The sequence below is a fragment of the Pyrus communis genome, chromosome 11, assembly GCF_041283825.1.
Source record: "Pyrus communis isolate YQ-2024b chromosome 11, ASM4128382v1, whole genome shotgun sequence".
NCBI classification, from domain to species: Eukaryota; Viridiplantae; Streptophyta; class Magnoliopsida; order Rosales; family Rosaceae; genus Pyrus; species Pyrus communis.
The window spans coordinates 3,803,806-3,815,520 of record NC_142575.1 but is presented as its reverse complement, the minus strand read 5'-3'; the positions used below and the strand labels follow the sequence as shown (position 1 = coordinate 3,815,520).

The following is an 11,715-nucleotide window of genomic DNA, read 5'->3' as shown; positions in this document are numbered from 1 at the left end:
AAACAAAACCGTGAGGGAATGGTAAGCCCAAAGCGGACAATATCGTGCTACGGTAGTGGAGCGGGCCCGGGAAGTGATCCGCCCCGGGCCGGGATGTGACAGTTTATGTTTTCTAAGAATAGGTTGTCGAAACATAGGACAAGACGTTGTCTGCACCTAGGCCTCTCACAGCAGACCAATAAATTAGGTGTGATATCAACAATATAAGGATCAAATTCCTACTGTAGGTCGGAAAATATGAATTCTATGAGACTGATTTATATTTTTTTAGTTTAATATATTGAATTAATGAGTGTGATATATACTAAATTAAATGATAAAAGAGAGAAAAAGGTATCCAATTATAAATTAGAGAAAAAGAAAAAGTAGACTTGGTTCACATTTAATATATAAAAACCATGCACCCTTATCAAACTCACACCATTGTGGCCATAGTGTAATACGAAATCAAACTCATGGTGTCTGATGCTTATATATTTTTTCTTTTAAAAAATATCAGTTTATGGCTTCGCTACAATAGTCCACTCTGACATTTCGCCTTCTTATATATATATATATATATCACTTAAATCACTGAACTGTGACCATAGTATAATACGAATTAAACTCATCATGGTGCCTGGTTTTTATATATAGATCACTTAAATCACTATAGAAGGGCTAATCGGGAAAATTGATTTTAAAACAATAAACTACCCTGCATCATCCTGTTGATACACATTTTTTTTAGGAAAATGTTAGGAAGACCAAATTTTTAAACTAAATTTGCAAACCAATGTAAGACATATAATGTATATGAATACGAATTATGAATATTATGACACGGTACCAAGTTAACCACTTACCTGAAGGCGATGTCATGCTTGTTGGGATTAGAGTTCTTTTGCAGCTCTCATCTTCAGTATGCAAGGCCTCAAGAATGCGGTTTGGCTTAAGTTTCTGTGACCAAATTATGTGTCATCAATAGAAAATGAGCACTTAATCAACACTTAAGTAATAATCCTATCATCAACAAACACATTATTTGGTTTAAAATTTTGGTTTCCATAGCATTATCCCTTTTTTTTTTTTTTTTTTATTCCCTTGCAGTTTACAAAGTATTCTATCTACTTACCTTTGTAATATGCCCAGTAGTCTTTTAAATGATTTTCATTGCACTTTGAAAAACAATTTATAATATTATTTATATTAGGTTTTTTTAGCCAAAATGGTCTATGAGATTTGCATAATTTCTCACTTTGGTCCTTGAGATTTGAAATCGATAGACTTGGTCTCTGAGTTTGTGTACAATCAACCATTTTGGTCCCTTAGTAAAAAATCTCCATAAAGTAAGGATAAAATGAAAAAAATACTCTCAATTTTGGGCAAATCATTTTGGCTGTTTATTAAATTGAGGGTAATTTTGTCATTTTGATCTTTATTTAACATAATTTTTCACCCAAGGACCAAAATAATTGATGGTGGATAATCTCAGGGACCACTTCTATGAATTTCAAATCTCGGGGACCAAAGTGATGAGTTATACAAATCTCAAATACTATTTGACTAAAAAAAATAAAATTATATCACTAACATGACTAAAGGACAACTGATAAAGCAAAATGTGCCGTGACTCGTGATATAATCCTTCTCTACTTCAGAAGGGAGATGCTTCAGAAAATACATATATTGATCTCACATTTTTAGGCATTCACTTCGTTAGAGCTAATAATATTCATCGATTGTTCACAAATCACTTACATGTGGTACGGCTCTTCAAACCTCTCTATCTCTACACAATCAATGCACCGCAAAAGGCTGCCAGCATGCTGTAAGTGAATTAGCTGGGTTAATAGTATATAGTTAGTGTGTGTGTATGTGTGCGCGATGATACTAGTTTGTTAAGTTAACAATTAAGCCTTTACCTTATATATAGGGTTGTGTCTCCTCTGTCACAGTTTAGTTTTGGAAGCACATGAACGAGAATTACACTCTTCACTTCTCTATGTTTTCTCTAGTCCATTAGCTAGGTATATGATCAGGTACTATATATATATATATATATATATATATATATATATATAATTCTATTATTCTCTTAGCTTTTTCTATCTCCGAGTCATTTCATGAGATACATCCAAATCCATGCATATATATATGATGTTCATATCACGATTGAGACGCAGTGAATGATAGACTATTATGCAGAAATGTATTATTAGTAATCAAACGGTTAAATGTAGAAACAGATGTAAAAAAATGTTTATTGGTGTTACTTTCTGAAGCTAAAGCAGGAAAGAATATTTTGTTTTCACATGAAGCCAGTCACTCTACAACAATATTGCTACATCAAACTTTATGCAACTGTAATAAAATTTTCTTCTGACAGTAATCTTTTTGAGGTCCCTTCTTTGTCTTTGTCTTTTTCTTCCATTTATTAGAACCTTAGGAATATCAGGGGCCTGCATTGACAAAATTGCTTGCGGATTACAGGTGCTTGTTTTCCGGGGTTTTGAATTGAAGTTGGCAGATTTAAGAGGTTGCAAAACAACGGTGAAAGAAGGGCTGGTTCTGAAAGTGAAGGCTTTTTTTCTCCCACCACCATCATCAGATTCTTTATTTATATCATATACAGTGTTAGGTTAAGGGTACTTGAAATTCAAGGATGCCTTGTTCTCAACATTGGGGTTTATCAGTTATTGGTAGCTAGGGCATGTCAGAAACTAGACGTTCGGGGCTAAAAGAAGTGCTTCAACATCAAACGATAATGGGATTTTTTTTACTAGATCAACTTTTCGAACCACCAGGCAGGTTTGGAATTCATATTATGAAGGAGAGACAGTGCATGTGCTTATCAAAATAAGGGGTGGTACAAAATCGGTCTATTTCTGGCATCATATTCATAGTCAGCGCGTTTGTCCTGCTGTGTATCAAAATAACTGTCGTTTCTACATGGAAGAACTGAATCTTAGATCAAAACATTATGTATGAATGGAAAGAAATACCTAAAATACAAGAATTCATGAATAGCAAACGACAGGAGATATTACTCGCTACATCAAAAGAGTTTCCATTAATGAAAGACATCAGTAGTTTCAGGCCATAAATACCAGGGATTCATTTCTTGATATTGCTGTTAAACATGTCATTATTCAATTACAGATAGGCTCTCTTATATCTGCCAATACCAAATGGCCTTGCTGCTGCTTCCCTATTGGCATGTGAAGGCCTAACAAATGTCAAGCTTCACACATCCTTGAAACCATTACTTCCAGAATATATTGTTGACTACATGGAAGGCCGTGGCAGTGTGTTTCATTGGAGGGACAAAGTATTCCAGGTGTTTTAATTATTTCTATTCTATTGAAGCTCAATCGTACGTGTTAAGCTATAATAATTTGGTTATGAAGCCCATGAATTTCACTGATTGCCCTTATTTATATTCCCCACCATATCCGTTTTCTTTCCTTCGATGCTATTTTGGTGCAGTGTATTGTGGATGAGAACGAAATACATAAGAACAATGGAAGCAAAAACAACACGGGTCATAATTGTTGGAACAATATTAGAAAACATGAAAATAACAACAAGAATTACAATAATAATAATTACAAAAGAGATTCACAACATCAATTATGTATAAGATTAATATAAACAACTAGAGAGAAAGTTAGAAAAACTGACAAATTTGGAAATTGGGGCTTACATAAATGCAATGTCCTAAAAACATAATTTCGCCCATACTTTTGTGCTTGTAGTTCGGTAGGCGTCCGTTTCCCAAGATTCAATAATCTATAACCCGAAGTCAAAGCACTTCAATCATTGGACTCTAGCGAACTTTATATATTCCGTACTCTCAAGACATGACTCGAAATTTGACTAACCAAAAATAAAAAACCTTAGAGAAAAACTCTTCTCTGTTTTTAATTCTTCTATATGTCTCACGGCTATACTAACATGAGTTCATATAAAACCTAAGATACTGGTTGATTAAGAGATACAAACATTCATCTATTAGATGATACCGTTTACCAAGGAATGCCTTGATCCCTTTCAAACGCTTATGCATTTTTCATTCAATATTTTGAATTAAATATTATAATTTTTAATATTATAATATATAAATTCCAACAATAATTTAGAAATTGTTCTTCATATATATCAAACTCCGAATTTCCTCCTTATAAGTGAAGGAGAAGAAGATAAAAACTGATGATGATGAAGTTGAACTTGAGAATTCTCTTGAAGATGAAGAACAAGCTTTGTCTCAAAGAACAGATTAAATGAGGAATATAATCAAGCCAACTAGTTATAATGATTATATTGCCTTTTCGATTTCTATGATCCTGTCCAATTTCATCTAACTTTTAGGAAGCCGTGGAGAGTGAATAAAAGGAGAAATGGGGAGTTTTCTCAATTGCACAAGGGTACGTAAGAGAGCTATTGGTTGCAAGGTATATACCAAGAAGAAAAGGTGTTGCGGTGAAAAATATGTACGATTTAAAGCAAAATTAGTTGCTAAAGAGAACATGAGGGCTTTGAATATTTATCACTTGTGGTACTCATCAGTTTGTATTATGTTAATTTTTGTAACACTCTCCAGCACGATGTTAAGATGTCTTTTCTACATAGTGATTTAGATGAAAATATACACATGTCTCTACCAGATGGATATAAATTAAATTGGAAACATAACTTGGTTTGCAAATTGAAGAAATCTCTTTATCGCTTAAATTAACTTTGAGACAAGGGTATTTGAGATTTGATGAGTTTATGAAATGTCACAATGAAGAATGAGTTTGAGATGAAAGATCTTGGTGAAGCAAAGAAGATCCTTGACATGGAGATCACTTGTGAGAGAGGAAAGGGTTTGGTGTACTTGATCATAAGCATACCGGGAAAAATTGTTGTTGAAATTGAGAGTTAATATTCAATCAAACCGGTAAGTACGTACCTCTTTAGCTTATCGTTTTAAATTGAGTTCTTTATTATCTTCTAAAACTAGTGAAGAAAGGTTCTTCCTATGGCAAATATGTCATATTCTAATTTGGTTAGTGTTTGATGTATGCAATACTATGCTCTTGTCTCTAGATCATATATTTCTCATGAAGTCGGTTTGGTGAGTCGTTATATGCATAATTCTGGTAAAAAAAAACATCAATAAATATTGAGGCATCTTCATTGTAGAGATGTTTGTTTGCGTTGTTAGTGAGTTAATCCTGACATTCAAAACTTTGTTGTTGTCTATGTCCATTGAGAATATTCAAATATATATATATATATATATATATATATATTTTAAATATAGAAGGTATTTCACAACACATCGGGTAGACTAATCTTTGTAGCTGTGGTAATACAAAGAGGCAGCAATGTACTTCTAGCCCTTGAGTCAAACGGTATGCCAAAACAGAGTGGTGAACCCAAAACATGAATTCATGAAGTTCAAACTCGAGTTGAGAGTTCTAAACCTTTGTTCACTTTCCACTGTACAAACACCTTAGAGTTATTATCCAGGTAATTTACATAAAAGAAAGTCTACTACATAAAACATAAGTGTGCTTATTATAGAGGTCCATTTTGTGGTCCTCTGTAGCATTGTCTACTGCGTAGGCTATAAAGGAATTTATTTAGCTTTGTCTACCACATAAAATGTGTTTGTTATGGCTAGATGGACTTACGAGTTATTTTGGGGTTGATGTAAACCAAGTGGAGGTTTATTATGATAGACAAATTGCTAGTATCTTGGAGGTTCAGCATGATAGACATTGTAGTTAAAGTACATATAATTCTTCAAAGGGTAATGTTAAAGAGACTATATTTTAAACCATATTTTTTAACCACATAATGCAATTGTTGACGGTTTGGTCTTTTTAAAAAAAAAAAAAATTAAAATTATGAAGTCTTATTTTATTGCCATATCATGTGATTTATGAAATGTAGTTTAAAGAGATGGTCTCCCAAGCATTTTTCTTTTTTCAAAAGATTGCAACCGAGAACAGCTCCGTTGATATGTTTGTTGACTAAGATTGTTGGTGCTAAGTTTAAGTATTACTTGAACTTTGTGGCTCACATTAAGGTTTGGCTTCATGTCCATTTTGACATATTGTATTTTTCCATGATAATGTTAGAGTGCAATTGACCTTGTAGTTTTAACGAAAAAAAATAATGAAGCTTGTGAGATTGGTTTGGTTTGAGTTGTTCTTTTAAGAATTTAGAAATATTTATGATGATTTATCATATATATATATATATATTTTTTTTTTTAATAACGATAGAATAATTACACTATATTCATCAGTTACAAGGAATGAGACTCAAACATGGGGCAGACACTAGAGCCACTAGTCAACTTGAGTACACTCTGCAATTTTCTTATTATTTTGGAGATTGTTAAATATTTGCTTCATTTCTATTGGGCTTTCTAATTGAGTGTGTCTAATAGGAAGTGGAGATTGTTAAGTATTAGCTTGTTGTATATCCTATCTTTTGAATTGGCTATTGCTTTTTTGGGCGTGTGGAGGGCTCAAAACGGTCAAGCTTTGCACATCCTGTATATTACGTTAATTTTGCATACATGGAAGCCTAAGGGCCTAGAAGAAGGTAGATAAGTTTTTGCCCCACAAACGAAAGGCTAAATGCTAATGAAAAAAGATCTGGATTGGTGTGCTTTAACTTCATTTCATATGCTGCATCATACAAGATATGGATTCCAATTGACTTGCAAGCATCTTGGATGATGGAGTAGTTTCCTTCTCAAATTCGACCTGTTTTCTCATAGATTATCCTCTTTTTTTTTCATTAATTGTAGAAAAAGAATGTGTGGCTGAAAAGTATATCTCATTAATACGTGAAGAAAGAATATATACAATTACATGCCTTGCACAACAAGGTACTATCCCTACAATATAGGAATACACTTATAATTAGGATTACAATCATATCTAGACTCCAACTAGGAAGCTATTTCTAACACTCCCCCTCAAGTTGGAGAGTGGATATCAAGAACTCCCAACTTGCGCAACATAGTCGAAAACTTATCCTTCCCGAGAGGCTTGGTGAATAAGTCTGCCAACTGGTGTGCCGTACCAACATACTTGGTTGTGACTGTGCCATCCGCAATCTTATCTCGTATAAAGTGACAATCCATCTCAATGTGACGAGTCCGCTCATGAAAAACAGGATTAGCAGCTATATGTAACGCTGCTTGATTATCGCAAAATAAAGCAGAAGGACCATCCAAAGGAATGTTCAAGTCCTTTAATAAATACCGAAGCCAAACTAACTCACAACAAGCACCGGCCATAGCCCTATATTCGGCCTCAGCTGAAGAAAGTGAAACAGTTTTCTGTCGCTTCGTCCGCCACGAAATCAAAGAATTGCCTAAGAAAACACAATACCCAGAAGTTGAACGACGAGTGATAGGACAACCTGCCCAGTCAGAATCACAAAATGCGACCAACTTGGTGTGGTTGTCTGAACGGAATAATAAACCTTGTCCTGGAGTAGACTTTAAATAACGAACAACACGAAGCGCAGCATCCATATGAGGTACACGTGGCTCATGCATAAAACGGCTCAAAACATGCACAGAATATGTGATATCCGGCCGAGTGATGGTGAGGTAGATTAACCGTCCTATTAACCGCCGATACTTTTCAGGATCCTTGAGAAGTTCTCCTTGATCAGATAGTTTTGTATCATCCATAGGGAAAGCAATCGGCCGGGCTCCCAGAAAACCATAATCCTTGAGGATCTCCAGTGCATACTTTCGTTGTGAAATATAAATCCCACGTTGAGATCGAGAAACCTCAATACCCAAAAAATATTTTAAATCACCAAGATCTTTTATTCGAAAGTGATCTCGAAGAAAAGACTTCAGAGAATCGATGGCACCAACATCATTGCCTGTAATCACAATATCATTTACATAAATGAGCAAGGCTGTGAAAGAAGTACCGGATTTTCTGGTGAACAATGAGTAGTCAGCTTTGGATTGATGAAATCCGGCAGAAAGAATGGCACTAGTGAACTTGGCAAACCATTGACGAGAAGCCTGCTTGAGACCATAAAGAGACTTGTGGAGGCGACACACAAGATTCTCCCCCTGTCGCCGAAGGCCAGGAGGAGGAGACATGTAAATTTCCTCATCCAAATCACCATGCAAGAAAGCATTATTAACATCAAGCTGATGGAGAGACCAAGACTGGCTAGCAGCAAGGGCAAGAAGACAACGCACTGTAATCATCTTGGCAGTAGGAGAAAAAGTGTCATGATAATCAATACCTGCAGCTTGAGTGAAACCCTTAGCCACCAAGCGAGCTTTGTAACGCTCAATAGAACCATCAGAATTATGCTTTAGTTTGTACACCCACTTACAATCAATAGGAACTTTGCCAGGAGGTAAGGGAGTTAAGGTCCAAGTACCGTTGGCATGTAAAGCCTCAAGCTCCTCATTCATGGCACGATGCCAATTAGGATCACGAGCAGCCTCTGCAAAAGAAGATGGCTCCAAACTCCGACTGACAGCGTAAATATATGAAAGATGATGGGGAGATAACCGGTGGTAAGAAATAAAATTACAAAGTGGATATCGCGTACCTTTAACAGAACTGGGCTGCGAAGACGATGGGTGTGGAGGCAAAATCACTTGCGAGCAAACATAGTCTTTTAAATAGGACGGGGGATGGTGAGTGCGAGATGAGGTGCGAGTGGCTGGTAAAGGAGGTGGAGGTGCCGTGGGTGAGGAGGGATTAAGAGGGGCCGAGGGTGATGAGGGGTCAATGTCGGTGGAGGGAGGGACAGGTGGGGCCGGGACTAAAATGGGAGAAGTGGGTGGCATAGAAGTGGAGGAAGGAAGAGGGGAGATGGGGTCGGTGACAGGAAGCAGTGGAATGGGTACGGGAGGAGGAGGTGAAGGGGACGTGGGACCAGGAGAAGGGGAATAGGGAAGGTCCGGGAAAGGGGGAATGGGAAGAGAAGGTGTGGGGGTTTGGGTAGGTGGGGACGGGGCAGCAAAAGGGAAGGAATCTTCATGGAAAATAACATCGCGACTGGTGAAGGTGCGGTGAGTTTCTAAGTCATATAATTTGTATGCTTTTTGGCCAAGAGGGTAACCAATGAAAGCACATCGTTGGGCCCGAGGGGAAAATTTTGTGGTAGGATGGATAGAGGTGGCATAAGCAAGGCAACCGAAGACACGAAAATGGTCATAGGATGGGGTTGTAGTATGGAGGACCTCAAAAGGAGATTTATTATGTAAAAGTCGAGTAGGTAGACGATTGATGGTATAAGCAGTGGTAAGAACACATTCACCCCAAAATTTGAGGGGAAGGTGTGATTGAAAACGAAGGGCGCGAGCGGTTTCAAGAAGGTGCCTATGTTTGCGTTCAACAACGCCATTTTGTTGCGGAGTGTAAACACAAGAAGTTTGAAAAAGAACCCCATGATCAGAAAAAAAATTGCGAAGAGAAACAAATTCTCCCCCATTATCGGTACGAATGCTTCGAACTTGAGTGTGAAATTGGGTATTAACATAGGCAAAAAAGGATTTGATTAGTTGTTAAGTATCAGATTTGTGCGTCATGAGAAAGACCCACGTAAAGCGGGAAAAATCATCCACAATAGTCAAAAAATAATGAGCACCAGTAAGGGAAGATTGACGATTCGGACCCCAAATATCACAATGAATTAAATCAAAAGGAAAAGTTGTAGAAATTGAACTTAAACCAAAAGGTTGACGAGTTTGTTTTGCCAAAGGACAAACAGTACAAACATGACTAGAATCAAATGAACAATTAAGGAAATTAGAGGCTAAAATTTGCAAACGGCTAGAAGAAAGGTGACCAAGACGGCGATGCCATAATGAGGATGGGATGGTGATGAGGTTGCATAGTGGTTGACGGGTGGGAAGGGAGGAGGTAAGGGCCACGAGGTAATAAAGGTCACCACGTCGCTTACCCACACCAATCATCGCCTTCGAAACCAAGTCTTGCAAAACACACCAAGAAGGAAAAAATGTTACGGAACACGATAAACCATCTGTAAGCTTACCAACCGATAAAAGGTCCACTTTAAAATTGGGGACACATAAAACATCTTCCAAGTCAATCAAAGAATTTAAACGAAGAGTGCCAGTTAAAGTAATTGGAGCAGTGTCACCGCTAGGCAAAGAAACAGGTGGCATGTGCGAAGCAGAAGTATTAATCAAACATGAAGCGGATGAAGTGATATGATTCGTGGCGCCACTGTCAATGATCCATGGACCATGATGAGAAGCCACGGGAAACAAACCTGAGGCAAGGTGATCACGGGAAACTATATTAGCCTGAGGAGGAGATGCCGGGTTGTCATTGAGGGCAGCAAGGAGACGATGATGCTGTTCGGCAGAAAGATGGGGCATGGCAACTTGTAGATCATGCAAAGTGGGCGGCGGCGTGTGATGGGCTGGTGGGCCAGGGTGCGGAAGGAGATCATCCAACATAGGCTGATGTGCATGATTAGCAGATGGGCGTGAGTGGCTTGCGGAGCTGCGAATGGGCCGAGAGGCAGCATTGTTGCTGCGAGCAGAGGGAGCAGCAACGCTGCGGGCAGAACCTGCGGAAGTGGAGGATCGGCGGGGAGGTCTCCACGGCTGACCATGGAGAGGATGTCCAACCGGATACCCATGAAGCTTGTGGCAAGTATCACGGGTGTGAAAGTCATAACCGCAATAGGTGCAATGTAGAGGAGGCCGATCGGACGAAGACCGAGGAGAGCTACGCACCACCATGGCAGCAGGGGGCTCGGCAGTACGTGAAAAACCAAGTGCACGTTGTTTTTCGGCTTGAGAAACAGAGGAACAAGCTTGGCGGACTGTGGGCAAAGGATTCATAAGAAGAATTTGGTCCCGAACGGCGGCAAACGATTCATTGAGACCCATAAGAAACTGCATAAGTTGTTGGCGATCATGTTTGGTGCCACAAGAACAAGAACATGCATCACTATAGGAGGCAAGCTCGTCCCAAAGACCTTTGAGGCGAGTGAAGTATGTGGAGACCGAGGAGGACCCTTGGGAGATGGTGGCAATTTCACGATTCAGGTGGAAGATACGGGGAGCATTAGACTGTGAAAAACGTTCATGAAGATCGTCCCAAACAGCCTTAGCGGTGGTGGAAAAAAGAACGGATTCGGCAAGGTCGAGCTCCAGGGAATGGAGGATCCATGAAAGGATCATATCATTGCAGCGCCTCCAAGAGGCGTGAGCATCGGGGTCTTCGGCAAGGTCGGGTTCGTCAATGTCACCGGTGATAAAACCAAGTTTATTCTTGGCGCTTAAGGAGATGTGCATCCCGCGTGCCCAGGTTGTGTAGTTATCTCCGTTTAACTTTTTGGAGACAAGAACAAGGTTGGGATGGTCGGAATGGTGAAGATAAAAAGGGTTGGGGCCATCGGAAGAAGAGTCTCCCATGAGGAAGGAGAAACGGCAGGGATGACTGCCGAAAAAAATTGCAGTTTTGAAAAAAAACTAGGGTTTGCAACCTGCTATGTATACCATGTAGAAAAAGAATGTGTGGCTGAAAAGTATATCTCATTAATACGTGAAGAAAGAATATATACAATTACATGCCTTGCACAACAAGGTACTATCCCTACAATATAGGAATACACTTATAATTAGGATTACAATCATATCTAGACTCCAACTAGGAAGCTATTTCTAACATTAATCAACAAAGTAGAGGCCAGAGAGTCGGA

The 11,715-nt window shown here is 38.4% G+C and overlaps 1 protein-coding gene across 1 annotated transcript; it reads right to left on the bottom strand.

Moving 5' to 3' along the window:
* Positions 1 to 570: 570 nt before the first annotated feature.
* LOC148692693 (uncharacterized) lies at positions 571 to 11,428 on the bottom strand. The gene is made up of 6 exons (XM_088679538.1): positions 10,033 to 11,428; positions 8,581 to 9,009; positions 8,266 to 8,472; positions 7,415 to 7,887; positions 846 to 939; positions 571 to 578 (listed from the first exon to the last, which is right to left on the bottom strand). Exons 1-6 carry the CDS (start codon positions 11,426 to 11,428, stop codon positions 571 to 573), a joined length of 2,607 nt encoding a protein of 868 aa, XP_088535664.1.
* Positions 11,429 to 11,715: the final 287 nt, after the last annotated feature.

Excerpts from the sequence above, each read along its gene's own strand:
- LOC148692693 (XM_088679538.1), bottom strand. The coding sequence starts at position 11,428 with ATGGGAGACTCTTCTTCCGATGGCCCCAACCCTTTTTATCTTCACCAT. Across the intron at positions 8,473-8,580 it reads GCAGCCCAGTTCTGTTAAAG|AGGCTGCTCGTGATCCTAAT; the intron begins GTACGCGATATC and ends CTTCTTTTGCAG. Across the intron at positions 7,888-8,265 it reads GGGTTTCACTCAAGCTGCAG|GCAATGATGTTGGTGCCATC; the intron begins GTATTGATTATC and ends TTGTGATTACAG.